Consider the following 19546-nt stretch of genomic DNA (forward strand, 5'->3'; position numbering starts at 1 on the left):
TCCAAAAATTGACATTTGAGTAAATTAGTAATGAAAAGTCGGTTACGCAAAATCCCAGTTTTCTGCATTTACACTTCTCTGTTCGGGGTAGGGTTTATTAAAAACCAAAAAAAAATCCATATGGTCTTGAAGCTCAATAAATGCGCAACTTTTTCTGAAATTTTAAATTTTTAGACTTTCAAGTAAACATTTCATTGTTATAAGAATCGTTTTGAGGCTCTGTACCAAGCAAATTTATAGGAAATTTAATGCTCTTTCGTTTGGAATAAGCAGATTTGTTGTAGGATAAAGGATAGAAAAGTTACGGCCGTTTTTATGGTGGAAAACGCGAATATCGACGGAAAAGTTAAAAATGCAAATATCTTGGACACTATTGAGAATCGGGCCAGAGTGAATAGAATATTTTTTGTTGCATTTGAGCTGCTGAATCACCTCCCTAAGTTTCGACCACTCCTCCGTAAACACCCTGTATAGTATTCACCAAGAACACGGTACATTCTTAGTGTTTATGTCGCGGACTGGTCGCAAATTATATTGCAGCTACTTTTTTTAGAAAGTTGTGAGAGATTTAAAGATAGAAATGACAATATTCGGGTTAGAAATAAACAAGGACAACCTTAAAAGGAATAATGTTAAAACGAGATTGGGTGACTTACTGCTTGATGACTATTGGTCCAAATTTGTCAATGAATATAGATTCTTCGAAGCTTTATTAACCTAAATGCCTTCGCCGAGTTTAATGCGGCTTTATCGCTAACATTAAGAAAAGAAAAACTGGCCACAAAAACCCTAAGATCATTATTAACCAAACGATTTTGAAACAAATAATAATGTACAAGACCTAGATAAAATGAACTGAATTCCTGGGAGAGGAATCAATCCAGGAAAATGGGGTGTATCAAAAAGAACCAGGTACTCCAAAATTTTAAATAAGAACGGTGTGGTAGAAAAACTGTACTGGTTAATGGACTCATCGTCTGGTTGATGGCCACGGCAGACCAGGGCAAAGAACCCTGGATGTAGAAGGAACACTCCAAAAGAAGAATTTGACATAGAAAAGAAGAATAGAAACGCCTAGCATTCAGTAGAAAACGAGTTTTCATCTAAGATAATCTACATTAGAACAGGATAAAGTATTATTTTAGAAACTGGTGTACTAAGTATGAATGTAAGAAAATAATGTAGTTTTTTTTCTAGGTAAATAAATTATTTTACGCAGTATTATTAGAAAAAAAAATTGTAAGCTTTATTAACTGAACAGGTACAGTAAAAATGAGAAAATTCCCCAGCGACGAGACAGCAATCTTGTGCCTTGTAATTGAAAATGTATTATCTATCAGCTAAACTAGTCATAAAATAGCATTTACCTTTTTTCATTATGAGAGAATTGATTTTAGAATGAAAATTGGAGCCATGTATAAGTAAGAAGTCAAGGCAATTTTATCTGTTAATTAATTTACTATCTTTTGTTATTCATTTATACTCGCCAAATACAAGGTATACAAGGTCGCAGTTTGCACGAGATAATTTAATAATACCAAAGAGATACAACTGTCTTGATCTGGGGGCCTTGTGTGCACTACTGCGGTCCCCTGTCTCATCTTATACAAGACAACCACACACTGAACTGCAGAGGTCTACTAAGAATAGAAAATCTAAGGATAATGGCAGCACATCGATTCAAAGTTAATAAATAACTAAACGAAAAAAAAAACAAAATTTTGAAATCTTACATCACACACCTATCCCACCAGCCGACCATGTGCGGTACCTTGGAATGTACCTAGACAAGAGACTTTCCTGGATCTCCTAGACGAGACTTAAACGTACCGAACTAAACAAACGATACAAACTTCTAGCCAGACTACTTGACAAACGCTCAAAACTCTCACTACAGAACAAACGACGACTCTATACAGCTCTTCTCGCACTTATGGACCCGGAACTTTACGGAACAGCTAAAAAAAATCAAACATCAATAGACAACTGCAAACACACCAATCCAAAATACTCCGCCGCATAGTTGGCGCTCCATTCGTATGTTAGCAACCACACAAACCATACATATCTCCAAATTCCACTCATCTCCGAGAACATGCCAAAATCTGATATAAAAATTTTCATCAAAAACTCTCATTTCATCCCAATCCTTTAGAGCTGCAAACTTGGTCTTTAACTTCGCTACCCTCCAATCCTCGAAGACGGTTGAGGCGCCGTTGGCCCCGTGACCAACTGGGGTGACTAATGGCGGCCATCACTGGATGACCGTCATTCACGTCTGCCACGTTACTGTATACATACAATTATCTCATTTACTTATTGTGCCCTGTGGGTACAGGTGTAAATTTCAATAAAGGATAAATAAAGTAATTTTTTTTAAAAAAAATCAGTTGTTAAAATATACTAATACACTAATCGGCAATTTTAAAAATTGAATGGGCTTAGATTTATTGGTGGAAGGGTTTTGGGAAACATTCGGCTGAGATTTAGGAATTAGCAAATAAAAGAAATGTATTATATAATGTTCTGCAAAAGCAGCAATATGCTAAGTCTTCAATCAAAAGGAGGTTGCAACAGTTAAACAAAGTCTTCCTGGATATCTTGGGCAACACTCCTAGAATTCCAGATTTGAATGCAATCAGTGCTCGCCTTTTTTTTTTTTTTTTCTGTTACGTCCGGGAAATTTGAAAGTTTTCAATTTTTGAAAACATTCATCGGAAACAAATCGTGAAACTGTATCCATGTTTTTGAGATACTAGAAAATCTGAGTCAAAAATGAATCGCTAAGAGTTATATAACTTGGAAATTCTGACTGACAATTTTGAAAAAATTGAATGGACTTACATTTATTGGTTTTGATAAACTTGATATATAAAATGAAATGTTATATAAATTTCATTGTGTGGCAAAGTTACTTTTATTCAATCCTCATTTTCATTCTTTACAGTTGGTAGAGGAAGTATACTAAATCTTAGTCTTATACTCTCCTAGAACTCCTTAAATAGATAATTACTTTTTGAAACAAACTGTAAGATTCAAGAAAATTTAATTTCATAATCTGTGATTAAAAAAATCGTGTAGTGTTCAACCTGATTTCCTACTACAAAGCCAATTATTATTTTTTTTTGGAAAAGATGCGATAAATGAAGTGTGTTAAGTTTGGGACATGTAAACCATCGTTGTATTAGTGCTGTGGCAAGGATGTAAGCAATTATATTCAATTGGCCCAGTAGACAACTGACGTTCTTCAATTGAATAAAGAGGATTATTTAACATTATTCACACCCTTAATGTTATTTATTTAACTATTTATATGGGCATTTGGGAGAAGAAGTTTTTATGATCTGAGAAAGTGCAAATTATAAATAAACTAATTCTCGGCAAATATATTTTAATGCCATTTCTCGTACACAATAACTATAAAAGCAAAAGATTTTGACATCCATTTTGTGTCAACAAAGATCCACTCAATAATATCCCTGCACAAGTGGGATATTATTGGCGAAAATAAAATCACGATATTGATGTTCTGTACAAGTAGTAAGGTAAACATCTTCCACTTGTTAAGGGTTCACTGTCAGTAAATGGAATTATTTTGGTACTCTTACTTGATAATAAGATGATTCATTTTTTTTTTTTGGGTCAATGGTGTTTGAAATGGAGTTTTTAGAAATACAAATTCTGAGGTTCACAGATTAGGTAATAAAAAGGGGTGTTCAAAATCGATCTCATTTGGATGATGTACGTAACTCAAATAGAAAAATTACGTTCTATTTTTTTTTTTTTTCCCCACAATCTTTAACTATAAATAGTTTGAGATCAATTGAAGTTTAGCCTTTCAATAAAATATTTTACAATTTTGCCGAGGGCTATTTACTAATTTTATGGCCGGCAATAAAGAACGATCTTCACCAAGAAACAAAATTTATATTTTTCAAACGTAATTCGACTCTTAGCTTGAAGTGCTTAAAGTGTTTTCTTAAAGGGCGTTTTTCCCATTTATTATTTTGTTAATTTATTTAAAATTTTAGAATTCTAGTTTATATTTTAAAGTTTAAAATAAATCCTATCAATTGTAAAAAAATTCTTTTAATAAACTGACGAATAAGTTGGATGTTTGGCAGTAGTTACAATACAAACTTCGTGTCTTAAAAATTTAAATAAAATTCACATATTTCATTTTATAATCTTTACTCCAGGGATTTCATTATGTATTCTTAAGTGAGCTTACTCTCTCCACTCTGCAGAACTCTGGATTAAACTAATTTCGTTAGAATCTGATATATCCTAAATAAAACGAAAAAGTCTCTATTATAAACCATTCTACCCAAACTCCAGGGAACATTCATTTCCGGTGGGGTAGCCGAATGATAGATGTTCGTTCAGAATTAATGAAAGTGAGTACATTAAGTCTCTATATCTTCCATTCCTGTTGAGGAAAAGCATTAAAACCGCTTGAACTGTACACAGTATTTTATTTATTTATTTTTTATCCTAAAGTTGGTTAGAAACTGTAAAGGAACAACTTTACAATTACGCACAAAAGTTAAAAGCAATATCTTCATTTATTTAAACGAAGTTGAAAGAAAATCAATGGAAACGCTAAAACTTAATATATTTAATGTAGGGTGGAAATCTGGTAACAATTTTTCTTCAAATTTCCAATTTCTTATATATTTTTAATGTCTTGAGATATTTCGCAGACTGAAATTACATTTTAGAGGTAAGTTTGCTTCTTTAAACCATGGCAGTGTTGCCACTCACCCAAAAAGCCTTAATTTAATTACTTTTAGAAAAAGTTTCTGTTAAAACTTATTGATCTACTCCAAATGCAATGAGTTTACTAAGTTCGTTAAAGCGTATTACGAAAATATGTTGGTGGTGAGCAGTATTACGTAAATTTTATAATTGATTCTTAAAAGTTTGAGCTATATAATTAGTAGAATACCGTTATCGATCTTACCGTTTTTAATAGACGGAGCTAATTATTGCCGACAGAATAAAGTTGAAATCAACTTTTTTTGAATTTATTGGAAATTTTCACCGGATTTAAGTAGTACGATGTGTGTTTTCTGAGCCGTGAAAGTGTTTAAAAGTGGATGGATCAATTTTAGCTATGAGTCAAATTCATTAGCCCCAAATTTTCTACAAAATAAATAAATACTTTTACAAAGTTGAGTTTTTACCTGCTTTTTCCTTGCAATTTCTTCTGCCTCCTTGATCACTTCATCAACAAAATTAGTTGCAGTTTCCAAGATCTCAGGCGGTGGTGAAGATGTTGAATTCGTGGTGAACACATGCTCGTTTTTGGCTGTCGCTGTTGCCGCCATTTTCAAATAAATTTAAACAATTTATTATATTATATAAACGTTACCTTAAAGTATCCATTCGACCAGATGTTTGTCAGCACCTCCCTACAAAAAAAAAAAAAAAAATTAAAGTCAATAGCGTTTTCTTTTGTGATAATCAGAACTACAAAAATCAGCAAGCAGAGGATACTATGGCAATAAAATTTAGAAAATTTATTGGTAAAGTTAATTGGTAAGTTAATAAATACTTTTCATTAAAATTACGTTAAGCTTTGCAGTTTAAGCATATCTTGAAAAGCTATACTTTACGCGACCATTGAAACTAAGTTATTAATCACGGGCACCAACTGTAAGTAATGAAAGATTACTTGATGTATGAGATGAAAAAAAAAACTCCTGTAAAATATACCTAGATTTGTAAAAGTAATTGATTTTTGAGAAATGAAAAGCAATGCCAATCGTTGAGAATTGGCGAAACATGGAGACGGAGAAGTAACGTGGAACTAAGGAGTTTGTACAGGGATGTCGACGTGGTGTGTTTGCTAAAACTTGGAAGCCTTCGATGGACAGGACACGTAGGCAGAATGAATCCTGAGGAAATATCATATAAGGTAATTAAAGAAAATATACATATATGGCACGCGTAGATTGGGTAGAAGACTGAGATCATCGATGGAGTGATGGTGTTCCTAAGAATGCAAGAACTCTCCTTGATGTCCGAAACTGGATGTTGGCATCATTGCACCAGAACAACTGGGGTACTTTGATAGAGAAGACCCAAGATTCGCCAGCGAGTTGTAGCTCTAATTAGGAGGAGCAAACTTTTAGAATAAGTAAGCACAAGCCTAGATCCACCAAAATGTAAAACAAATTTGCCCAAGATACACAAATAAGAGAAAATGACATGAAAAGAGAAGTGCCAAGCACAAGAATACCGTCAAAACAGTTTTATAAACGCCAAGACGTAGAAGAATATGGGAAAGTCTGCTATTGCAATGGCGGGATACAGTAGGATCAGATCTAAAAGAGAAAAGAGTCAAAAGAGATGTAGGGCTGCTGTCCAAGTCATAAAAGAAATGGTTGTGGCCAACTTAAGAATTTATTAGATTAATTACCAAATGCAGTACGCTGTGAGAAGTAAAGACTTCCAGTTCGATTTCAATTCACTCAATCTAAGATAGATCCTTGATAAAGTTCAGCCTACGATGAATAGTGAAGTGATAATTTGTAAAATTTATTTATACTACCAATGCTTTATTATCACAAAAACAATTCATTCTTATTACGAGAAACCAATGAACATTTAACAGACAAGATGTTTACTAATTTCGACTTTAAAAAAAAATATGTTTTTGTTGCCAAGCATTAAATAATAAATATTAGGGTTTAATATAGAGCTGACCTATCAACTTAGTTCAACGAACTTCTCTTGGGGCTAATTTAACTCAGAAGGTTAAAAGGACAATAAAATATTATTAATTATTAACCTAACCTAGTAAAGAAAGTCTAGCTTCATAATCGATAAATTGTAAATACAATAATAGAAGAGATTACTACTGAACAACTTTATTCACCCTATTCTAGATTATAATACTGGAATTTGGGGATAAGTATTTAAAATGTGGAATGCACCCTTTTACACATGAATTACACTTATTTGCAATTTTACAATTCAGTTGAAAGATATAATAATGTAGCCTATACTTTTTAGAAATCTTTTTAACTAAAATATTTCACAACAATCTGCAACAACCTTTTTTGGCCAAATTCATATAAAAATCTTCATTACTTAATTTTTATTATATTCATTTTAACAGCACAAAGTACTTTGAAATAGGACTTCATAAGAAAGTTCAAAGTTGATTTTCTTCAAAATTGATGCCTTGAAAATTTGCTTAGTTTAAAAATAGAAATTGTTGATAATAAAGTTGCGAGTTTAATCAGAGATTTCTCTTATTTGAGATCTCTCTCGTATTTTATAGGAAAAGTTTTTTTAAAATAAATTTTAAATGTTAATACAATTATCTAATCAAAATTGTGCTAAAGTTTTTTTAATTTTCATCTCTAGTACCTCTAATGGCCATTTAGAGAATTTCATTCACTTTGTTTAACTCTAAAATAGCCTTATATCATTTGTAGACAACTAGTTTTTGAATGTATTATTATTTATACAAAGTAAGATACATTTTCAAATACATAATAGTATTTAAATAGTTGAACATTTTTAAATAAAATAGAGTTTCTCTTTTATTTTATGGTGATATTGGTGCTTTTACATGTTTTATAAGTTTAGAATTCAAGATTAGCGAGGAATCGGTCAAATAAAACAACTCGTCATTTTTTGCCAACGTTTCGACAAATATATTGTCCTCTTCAGGGCCTGGATATTACAAATACAAAACAATTTACACAGTCAATAGCATAGAAAATTAGTAAAAATCAGTAATACAAAAATAAAACAGTAAAATACAAAAAAAAATTCTTTATAATTATTGAAACTTAAGTGGCTATGCGGGTTGGTTGAGTTACAGAAAGTAAGAGCCCAGAACTGACAATATAAAAAGACAATATATTTGTCGAAACGTTGGTAAAAAGACGAGTTGTTTTATTTGACCAATTCCTCGCCAATCTTGAATTCTAAGTTTAACAATTTACGGTCACGAAACCTGTATATTCATGTTTTATAAGTTCAGTGTGCTCGTGAGTAATTGTAAACTGAAATATAAAAGAGTGAAAGAAAAAGAAGTAGAGAAAACAATTTTACTCAATTTCAAGTGAAATATTTTTTTAAAAGTAAATAAATAATTTTTTGTTATTAGAAATTAAGTTAAAATTTGGTAAAAAAATAAGACGAAATTGTCAGAAAGATCCTGCTTTTTTTGCTTCTTTTTCGACCCTTGACTGAGCTAATTTAATGATTTGACAATGAAAGAACTTCTAACTTATAACAGCAGAAAATTTAAGGTTCTATTACTGAAAGACGAATATTTTATTAAAATTATTCAGGTCAGGTCACAGGGTGATTTTGGTTAGGTCCTTGTCTGGTGAACTTTACCCACCGTCGACTGAACAACTCTTCCTTCGGGCGTGTCCCTACTGTCCTTTTCTCTCCCGAAGCAGATCGTTTGATTTCTTCATTATACATCTATTTATATTTATAGTTTTTTATATTTTCATTTTATTTCCTTTATTTGATAATTTACTCCATCACCTTATTATTTTCACAGCATCAAATGGTTTATTCTTTTCATTAGATTGTATAATTTGAATTTTTTTGCTTCAACCAGAGTTCGTTTAGTACAGTCATTGGTGTCGGTTAAGCACTAATTGTATTTTAATTATAATTATTACGCGTAACAGCCCATTATGGGGCGAGCCTTAACTTGCTGAATTCGCTAATGCCAAATGTCTCTTTTTTTTTTGCCGCAACCTTCGTAATTTCTAACTCCTAAAACAGGTTTCTAGCATCTTTCTTCTTCAACAGCAGTTTTTGGAAGCCTCAGATAGACTACATAGCAGTTTGCAAGTTCTACCATCTTAGTTATCAATGTGGTATGTGCCCATTTGAAAGATGTCATACCCTTTTTTATAGAACCATAAATAACGCCGTAAAATGAAGCCTAAAGTCATTAAGAAAGGCCATTAAGTCTAACAATTTCCCCGAATGCGTAGGCCCAGTAATACTGCAATTAATAAGGAGCACTGTAATGGATGAAAGCACCATGGTTCTTACGGAATCATGAAGTCTACTGAAAACCGGAAGTGACCGCAATATGTACAGAAAGAGTATGTACAGAACAGCCGATATTTCTAGAGAACCTTCGCATTACAGATAGGGCGCCAAGACCATACCGTTCTGCAGAATAAAATGGGATTATGGTAAATCCAGTTATAAACAACTTATATTCATTGCAGAAAGAAAGAATCTAAAAAAAAAAAAAATAATAATAATATAACTACAACAGAACGGCGGAGGACAGAAAATAATTAGTGGCAAGGCTTTTAAATCGTTGAGTGGCAAAGGATCAGGTTGTCCCTAGAAGGAAGTAGCCAGCCAGCGAAAGCCTAAAACCACTTGGAATATATTTGCACAATAATTAGGCCAATCTTGGTGACAGTCCAGGTTTTGTAATTAGCTGGGGGTTAACCATTTTTAGAATGTTCTATCTAAATTAATAATTCATATACTTTTAAATCAAATACAAACTTTCATAGTGGATTATAAAAACAAATTTAAAAGAAGCAAACTTCTTTATTTATATTTCTCATTCTTGTCTTGGAAGAATTATAGAGCTATCATGCCAAATTTAAGAAGGACATAGAAAGAATTGTTGATACAAGATGCTTCTTACACCATTCCAAAAAAATCCAGAACCTATTTTGAGTTAAAGAAACTAAGAGAAGGTGAATGAAGTCTTTTTGAAATTGAACTTATTACTCTGATTAGGTGCAAATCTGTTTGCGTGACCATAGTAAGACTTTCTAACCAGTGCAGTTTTTTTTTTAAAAAAAAAAAGAAGAAAAAACATTGCTTTTTAAGTTCTTGTAATCTTACTTCGACTAACAAACTCAAGAACTTGATTAATAAAAAGCAAGAACAGAAAATTGCAAAAGAAATGCATGATTTTTTTTTACTACAAACTCAAAAAACCAAGAAAGATTTTTTTTTTATTTAAGATTAAGGCGCGTGAACATCTAAGGTTATTAGCGCCCGGAGCTTTTTCCAGTGCACTGCCGGCCTCCGGACAGTGTTCTCTCGTTACAGACAACACTGTCCATCACCGGACAGTGAGCTGTAAGAAGCTCCTAGGAAGAAAAAATCTAAGGGTCAGCTGCTGGATTCGAACCCGGGACCTCCGCGTGGGAGTCCAGTATGCTAACCTCATAGCTAATCCCTTCCCTGCCAAGAAAGATTCAAAATAAAATCGCAGAACACTGTAACTTAGCGATCAAAGTGCTTTAGCCGTAATTTTATTAAAAGGATTTTCCAAAATTTTTTGTTCTCGAAAATAGTTAAAAGGATTTTCTTTTAAGATGGGCTTTTAATTTTGTTTGAAATATTTTCTTTGGAGGAGTGCAACAATTAATTTTGAACAAAATGGGAGAAAACAGATGGCATAGTTTATCCTTATTTTCATCAAGTTTGAAAATTTCAGCTAAGTTTTTTAATGCCTTTTTTTTAAAAAAATTTTCTCAGATGTTGGGGCGCTTGAATTTGAGGGCCCAAGAAATACGAGGGTCGTTTGAAAAGTCCGTGCAAAGTCAGAGAGATAGCACTACTGGCGCGTATCGAGGTTATGTTTAGTTAGTAGCATCTCTTGGAAGAACACACACCAAGTTTCAGCCAGATCGGTCTATTTCTTTGTGTTTGGCATTCGTTTGAATCGAGGAAGTCGAGTGATTTTCAAAAAATGGACGAAAAAGAATTTCGTGTGTTGATTAAACACTACTTTATGAAAGGCAAAACGCCTCAAGAGACTAAAGAGAAGCTTGATAAACATGGTGACTCTGCACCTTCGATTAGAACAGTTTATAAGTGGTTTCAAAATTTTCGGAGTGGCCATATGGGCACAAGTGACGCTGAACGTTCTGGGCGCCCTGTTGAGGTTACTACTCCAGAAATCATTGATAAAATCCATGATATGGTGATGGATGACAGAAGAGTGAAGGTGCGTGAGATTGCTAGTGCTGTGGGCATCTCGAATGAACGGGTACATAATATTTTGCATCAACATTTGGACATGACAAAGCTATCCGCAAGATGGGTGCCGCGATTGCTCACGCTTGACCAAAAACGAAATCGTGTAAGGACGGTTTGCAGCTGTTCCAGAAGAATCCGCATGACTTTAAGCGTCGTTTCGTCACTGTGGATGAAACATGGATACATCACTACACTCCTGAGACCAAAGAACAATCTAAACAATGGGTTACCAAGGGGGAATCTGTGCCAAAAAAGGCGAAGACCGTTCCTTCGGCCGGAAAGATTATGGCGACTGTCTTTTGGGATTCGCAAGGAATAATCCTCATCGACTATCTGGAAAAGGGTAAAACTATTACAGGTGCATATTATTCATCGTTATTGGACCGTTTGAAAACCGAGCTGCAAGAAAAACGCCCACAATTGGCCCACAAAAAAGTCCTTTTCCATCACGACAACGCACCAGCTCACACCTCAGCAGTTGTGGTCGCAAAATTAATGGAAATAGGGTTCCAACTCGTTTCACATCTTCCCTATTCTCCAGACTTGGCTCCCTCGGACTACTATTTGTTCCACAATATGAAGAAATGGCTGGCGGGAAAAAGATTTTATTCAAACGAGGAGGTGATTGCAGAAACGAATGGCTATTTTTCAGACTTGGACAAATCCTATTATTCGGAAGGGATCAACAATCTAGAGCAGCGTTGGACGAAGTGTATAAGCCTAAAAGGAGACTATGTTGAAAAATAAAAAAGGTTTACCCCAAAAAATTAAGTAGTTTTTATTTTTGCACGGACTTTTCAAACGACCCTCGTATATAGATAGAAGAGACAGAGCGGTAAAACGTATTTTTATTTTTAGAATAATACGTACGCTTCCGACAACTGAAAAGACTACTCGACAACAGATCAAAACTCACTCTGGACAACAAAAGACTTATATACGTATATGTATGTAAGTATATTAAAGGCAGTCTGGGCTTATGGCATCGAACTATGTGGGGTTCAACCAAACGCTCAAATCTGCAAAAGATCTAGTCCTTGCAATCTAAAATTCTTCGCTCTATAGTAAACGCTCCTTTCTACGTCACCAATCAAACCATTCACACAGACTTGAACATTCCTTTCGTCACACAAGTGGCTGAAACACGTCACAGAAAATTCCATCTCAACATTCAATCACATCACAATCCACTTGTAAAACATCTATCTTCAAAGAAATTTCCAGACAACACTTCTAGATGTCTTAAAAGACAGTGGCCTCGCGATCTCCTCTCTGATGAGGAGAGTCAGTAGAATTTAGAATGTTTTTTGGAGTGTTACCGCTGGGTAACTTCTCCACTCTGATAAGTGTGAATGTTATTTATTGTTATCATTGTTGCTTATAACGCAAAATGCGTTGATTGTAACTAAATAAATGATTAAAAAAAGAAAAAGAATAATACGTACCCCAAAACGTAAATTTCCTGAAAAAATCAATTTTAAAAAAGAACTGATATGAAACTTTATGATACATTCCTTTTACTTAGAAATAAGAAAAAGTAAAAATTAAAAAAAATTGCTACCAATCGCCCGTTATCAAGAATCTTTTCCATGGAGAAATATGAGCTGTATTTCGTGTGCTAAAACCAGTTGAAAATAGTACTTAAAAGCCGGCAGACGACTGATATAATATTGTACGTTGTGGAATTCAAAGGAATGTGTGTGGCACTTCTTCTAAGAGGGAAGCACTTGGCGATATATGGTTTACGTGACCAGCGATATAACGTGGTTCATCTTCCATTCGTAGTCAAACAAATGTCGTCTCTGCCCATACAGCGAACTGATGTGGTTTTCATCTTCAAGTTAGGAAGATTTATTAATTATTTACAAGGTTTAATGTTCTAGCATTTTTTTTATTATAGCTTCTCTTGCATGAGGGTTGATAGTTTTGGGTGGAATTTGATTTTAAGGGAAAGTTTTATATTCAGGTCCTATTTCTCTCTCTGTTATATTTAACGTTTCTAAAATCATAGTCATAACTGTTGGGTATGTTAGGTTTCGACACATTCTGGAAAAACCCACTTCTAAGAAAATAAGTGAATCAGGACATTTTGAGAACAAGAAAGTCAAGTTAGGTTCTTTAATTATCTTTTTAATCACATTTTATATAATTACTAGCATAACTACAAATATTTTATTGAGAATTGGGCTTTCAATTTGCATTTCAATGAAATGATATTCTTTCTTAACCAACTAACTACGAGGGTCGTTTGAAAAGTCCGTGCAAAAATGAAAATTACTTAATTTTTTGGGGTAAACCTTTTTTATTTTTCAACATAATCTCCTTTTAGGCTTATACACTTCGTCCAACGCTGCTCTAGTTTGTTGATCCCTTCCGAATAATAGGATTTGTCCAAGTCTGAAAAATAGCCATTCGTTTCTGCAATCTCCTCCTCGTTGAATAAAATCTTTTTCCCGCCAGCCATTTCTTCATATTGGGGAACAAATAGTAGTCCGAGGGAGCCAAGTCTGGAGAATAGGGGGGATGCGAAACGAGTTGGAACCCTATTTCCATTAATTTTGCGACCACAACTGCTGAGGTGTGAGCTGGTGCGTTGTCGTGATGGAAAAGGACTTTTTTGTGGGCCAATCGTGGGCGTTTTTCTTGCAGCTCGGTTTTCAAACGGTCCAATAACGATGAATAATATGCACCTGTAATAGTTTTACCCTTTTCCAGATAGTCGATGAGGATTATTGGTTGCGAATCCCAAAAGACAGTCGCCATAATCTTTCCGGCCGAAGGAACGGTCTTCGCCTTTTTTGGCGCAGATTCCCCCTTGGTAACCCATTGTTTAGATTGTTCTTTGGTCTCAGGAGTGTAGTGATGTATCCATGTTTCATCCACAGTGACGAAACGACGCTTAAAGTCCTGCGGATTCTTCTGGAACAGCTGCAAACCGTCCTTGCAACACTTCACACGATTTCGTTTTTGGTCAAGCGTGAGCAATCGCGGCATCCATCTTGCGGATAGCTTTGTCATGTCCAAATGTTGATGCAAAATATTATGTACCCGTTCATTCGAGATGCCCACAGCACTAGCAATCTCACGCACCTTCACTCTTCTGTCATCCATCACCATATCATGGATTTTATCAATGATTTCTGGAGTAGTAACCTCAACAGGGCGTCCAGAACGTTCAGCGTCACTTGTGCCCATATGGCCACTCCGAAAATTTTGAAACCACTTATAAACTGTTCTAATCGAAGGTGCAGAGTCACCATAATGTTTATCAAGCTTCTCTTTAGTCTCCTGAGGCGTTTTGCCTTTCATAAAGTAGTGTTTAATCAACACACGAAATTCTTTTTCGTCCATTTTTTGAAAATCACTCGACTTCCTCGATTCAAACGAATGCCAAACACAAAGAAATAGACCGATCTGGCTGAAACTTGGTGTGTGTTCTTCCAAGAGATGCTACTAACTAAACATATCCTCGATACGCGCCAGTAGTGCTATCTCTCTGACTTTGCACGAACTTTTCAAACGACCCTCGTAACTTCTCTTTCCGGAAACCTTCATAAAATAAATTTTCTCATGAAGAAAATGTCTACTAAAAGTTGCAAATCTTATTATATGTACTTTTTATTTACCAAATATCACAAATAAACAATTTCCTTAAAAAACTTTGAAACATGCGAAGTAAACAATTGCTAACTCAATTCAAAAAGTTGTACAAGATTTTCAATACTGTTTTTCTGGCCAGCTTTATTACCAAACGTCTTGTTTAAAAAAGCCGTGGATAGAAGTGCGTCTAGTAAACTTAGTTTATAATAAAATCTTCATTTATTAACCGTTAGCTTAAATCGAAAGCCTAGATCGAGAATCGAACTCAGATGCACATTAGCCTCGTCTCTAACCGCTCGACTGTCGCAGGGGTCTCACATATTTCTGGTTTAAATCAAATACAAGTCAAATCTTTCCCTGCTTGATTGGGAAAGAGAGAGAGAAAGAAAGAAAGAAAATCATGCACTTTGTAATTTATTAATTAAATTGATTTTATTGATTAATTGATTTTAACAACATTTGATACCGAGTTTTAGTGCTGTATAAAGTACACTCCAGTCTCTGAAAACAAACAACTTTGTCTTATCTCTTTAAATGAAGTTGAGTTTTTATTGATTTTTTTTTTTTACACCTTATCTGAATAACCTATTTTTCCCTGTTTTTTAATTTCCTAATTTTAGTGCTCTCTTGTGAATGATTTGAAAAATATTTCTGAAACAATTCTATTTTTATTGCAAATTTGAAAACTAAAAATCTCATAGCAATACGTAATTGCTTTGAACTTTGCTCTTAAGCAACGTTTAGGCTAAACGAACAAGAGCAAGTTATGTATTCAGTATTTCTTTAGTTTAAACGTTAATCGATTAGATTTTCTTATAACAAATGCATTTACGGACGAACTATACCGTTTAAACTAAAAGAACTTTCTTCTTTTCGGTTCATATTTACTTTTCTTTACAGTGAGGACATGGATTAAAACAGATTTGTTGTAGAAATATATTTTGTTTATTTGGAATTATCCAGGTCACAGAAAAAAAAGTAGGAAAAAACGTTGGTGAGTTATTAATCTACGATTAGGGATATGCATCCATTGTTTCTATGCCCTTCTACGTAGTAAGCTGTAAGCTTAAGTTATTTAGCCTGTTCCATCTTTTTTTACAGATTTAATTAAAAAATTGTAACAATAAAAACAAAACATCTGAAAACTCACAACACTTTTGTTTACAAAAACTTAAAAGTTGTATGAAGAAAGATTTCGTCAATTCGCTTGGTAGTAACTCAAAATAAAATATAGTTTGTTGTATCTGCAATTTTCTTTGTCACAGCTTGACGTGTACTCATGCAGACCATTTTATAAACTAAAATATAGTAAAAACTACTTTTTCGATTTTCAAAACAGATGTTACCAGTGAAAAATCGATCAGTAAGTATGATATAATCGCATTGCTTTTGCTACCTACAGTTATATTAAATAATAAATAATTTTATGGCTTAAATCTCTAGAATAGTCTATTAAACTTAATAAAATCTAAGAATAAAAACAAAAAACATAAACAAGTCTTAGAAAACGTTTACCAAAAATCGTTGAAGACACTGTTAAGAAAAAAGACAAGAACAATTGAATCATCACTGGCTAGAACGGATCTTGCAAACTCTAGAACGTTGGATGAACACATTTTTTTGTATCACTTCTATTTGCCCAATCGAGAGAGAGGATTCCAATACGTTTTCATGAATGTTTGGTCATGAGAAAGGGGATTCAGTTTCAGGGTGGAATTGGAACATGTGTTCACTCGCTTGGTTGTAATCGTAACCTGAATGTAAAGCCCTGTAAGAAGTGAGTTTTTTTTTTTTTTTTGTAGCAAAGACAGTCGTATTTTCTTCTCTATTTTTTCTGTTCCACACGCATATTCACAAGAGTATGGTTCTCTAAGAAAACATAGTTAATGATACATGAATGCAGGTGTAGGCATTTGTTTTGTTCTTTGTTCTACTAGTTTTTAAAGGTTAATGTTATTAACAAATACAATTAACTTATGTTCACAATCTTCTCTACCAAAATAGGCCTGTCAGTGGGTGGCCAAGCCTCGTTAAGTGCCGCCATCGAAATGGCGGCTAAGCAGAACTCAGGCAAACTCGAGCAGCGGGGAGTGGAGTAAAATGTTATCGACGTACTGAAGTTGGGTCGCCGACGGATCACTTGGGCAACTGACAGAGCCCGTTTGCCCAAAAAGAGTTTTATATATCCCTAAATTTTGTTCTTGGCCTGTCAGCTAAACGTTATAGTCTGGTTTTTAAATTCTAACATTTAGTCATGAAGTTTTCTTCGGAATTCTTCCCTCTCTCGCTGAGCACGCTCCTCCAAAACATTTTAAAGGAAAAACATTGCCGTGCTGGCCGTAACTTGTCTCAAAATCTTCATTGGCTGCGCCTCTATTATCCAATATGCCTTATCTGCAGGGAAGAGAGCCAGTTCATCCTAAAAAATTCTCATTTCCCGGTAAACTGAACCATTACCGTTTAACCTATCAGCAACTGGCAAGTTTTAAACAATAAAGAAATCTGTTTTTTTTTTCAGTTGACTAGGTTATCTAGAGAGAGAGATCGTGCAGTCCGTGAAAATGTCAAGCGACCTGAAATGTTTCGAAAGCTACCTGAAACCCATACAAAGTTGATAAATAGTCGCCTTTATTGAAGTGATTTATCTTACTCAAAAACATTCGATTCATTTCTTCTCTCATTTAGTGGGATATCTAATTACATTTTCTTCAAGTTTAAGTAACTATTCTGTAAAATTTTCCTCAGCTATGGTTTATGGTTATGGCGAATGTGGACCCAATTTACAAACCATTAGTAAATAACTCTACGATGTACTAAAAAACTTGTGAGGCTTTAAACCAGACGAACAGGCTATGTTTATGGAAGACAAGTAAAAGCCTACGATAGGTGTCCGTAACCTATTTGTGAGGGGGACTATTGATTCAAGCCGTTGATAGAATCTACCTGACCTGTACACCATCCGCAAACGAACAATGAACTTTTATTTAGTTTTAACGTTTTCATTTTTCTTAAATTTGGTTATAGTAATGTATTATTATGAAACTAACACTCTTCACCATCGCTAAGTGCTAATATATTAGGTGTAGTGTCTCACCCACAGGCAAAGAGGATTCCAGATTTTTCATAAACTGATTTTACCCAAATTTGGAATTTTAGTAATGCTGTTAATCTTAAGAGGCATAATATAATGTATTAATAAAACTAGAAAATCTATTATTGTATTTACGTAAACTATTAATAATCCTATAGAGTTTTGAGCCTATTGCAACGAAAACAATCTTAACTAATAACAACAGTTTAGTTATAAATGATATATTTTTATCAAATAGGCCCATTGTAGCATATTCATTAAAAGATATACCCACACTTTGTCAGAAATTATTAATATATTTTAAAATAAATATATTGAGAACGAAGAAATTTATACAAATCTGTGTAGGCGCTGTGAAACTCGGTCAGTGACCGAAATAATTAGATATAGAATCTAGAAGGCAAGGCAAAAGGTATACCCATTAATCAAACTAAATCCAGCTTAGTCAGACTATTCAAAATTAATTGAATAACATAATCAATAATGTGTAACATCAGAGAAACAAGCATTAAAAAGAGGACTTCTAAGCCCCAAGGGTTTTGCAAACACTTCCTTTAATTTTTAATATTACAATTTTTTTTCTGCTATCGTTTTAATAATTTAGAATTTAAAAGCTTCTAAACTTCAAACATAAAGGCTTACTGTTTTTAGGTTAGACTTTCTCATTGAAAATTCTTCGCCTAATAACCAATTTTCGATTCTATGTGCTCTAATAAAATAATTGTTACAATCTTAACATTCCATTCGTTAAAGTGGAGTTGCAAAAATGCGATTGCAAAAAAGAAAAAAAACAAATATTTTTTTATTTAACTACAAATGTCTGGCACAGTGGCCCAAATTGTTGTAAATTGCTGTATTATTAGGTTTTTATGAATTTGAATGGACACAATTCAATTTAACTAATAAATCTATACATTCAAATGTATTCTGAATGCCAACACCACAATCTAAATATGTTCCTGTAATTCAACAATAGCCCTGGCTGATTCGAATAGTTAGTTCTTTGTCAAATATTCTCTGTGCTAAACAAATGGAATGTCAAATATTTCCGGAATTGAGTTTTACGCTATTCTGTGGTTTTTATAACTAACCAAGGATTTTTTTTTGCGACTAAGTATAAATAAAAAGGTAGTTATTTTTGTTTAATTAACTTTAATTGAACTCAAAATAAGACCATAATAAGGAGCTGATAACGTGTAATCCAAATGGATTGCTATTTTTTTTATTTAGTTTCACAAAAAAACGAGTTTCACAGTGTTTTACTATCAGAGTTTACACCAGTAAGCTAACGCTTGATTAACTTAAGATAAAAACAATTGATAATTCTTGAGAGTTAAATAGATTAGTACGAGGGTTGTTTGAAAAGTCCGGGCAAAAATAAAAACTACTTAATTTTTTGGGGTAAACCTTTTTTATTTTTCAACATAGTCTCCTTTTAGGCTTATACACTTCATCCAACGCTGCTCTAGTTTGTTGATCCCTTCCGAATAATAGGATTTGTCCAAGTCTGAAAAATAGCCATTCGTTTCTGCAATCACCTCCTCGTTTGAATAAAATCTTTTTCCCGCCAGCTATTTCTTCATATTGGGGAACAAATAGTAGTCCGAGGGAGCCAAGTCTGGAGAATAGGGAAGATGTGAAACGAGTTGGAACCCTATTTCCATTAATTTTGCGACCACAACTGCTGAGGTGTGAGCTGGTGCGTTGTCGTGATGGAAAAGGACTATTTTGTGGGCCAATCGTGGGCGTTTTTCTTGCAGCTCGGTTTTCAAACGGTCCAATAACGATGAATAATATGCACCTGTAATAGTTTTACCCTTTTCCAGATAGTCGATGAGGATTATT

General features: G+C 33.8%; 1 protein-coding gene across 6 annotated transcripts in view; it reads right to left on the reverse strand.

Annotated features, from left to right (window-relative positions):
* LOC141450919 (uncharacterized) overlaps nt 1-19546 on the reverse strand; it is a 65114-nt gene that overhangs the window by 8435 nt on the left and 37133 nt on the right. For 4 of the 6 annotated variants that reach the window (XM_074121836.1, XM_074121835.1, XM_074121839.1 and 1 more), the window contains one exon: nt 5187-5414. In XM_074121836.1, coding sequence (XP_073977937.1) covers nt 5187-5330 — 144 coding nt within the window. In that variant the 5' untranslated portion in view covers nt 5331-5414. Of the gene's footprint in view, nt 1-5186; nt 5415-6424; nt 6609-19546 lie in introns of those variants that run through there. The other 2 variants (XM_074121838.1, XM_074121840.1) reach the window with 2 other exon arrangements.

Source organism: Rhodnius prolixus, unplaced genomic scaffold (genome assembly GCF_049639745.1).
Source record: "Rhodnius prolixus isolate KJV_2025 unplaced genomic scaffold, Rpr scaffold_8, whole genome shotgun sequence".
Classification (NCBI taxonomy): domain Eukaryota; kingdom Metazoa; phylum Arthropoda; class Insecta; order Hemiptera; family Reduviidae; genus Rhodnius; species Rhodnius prolixus.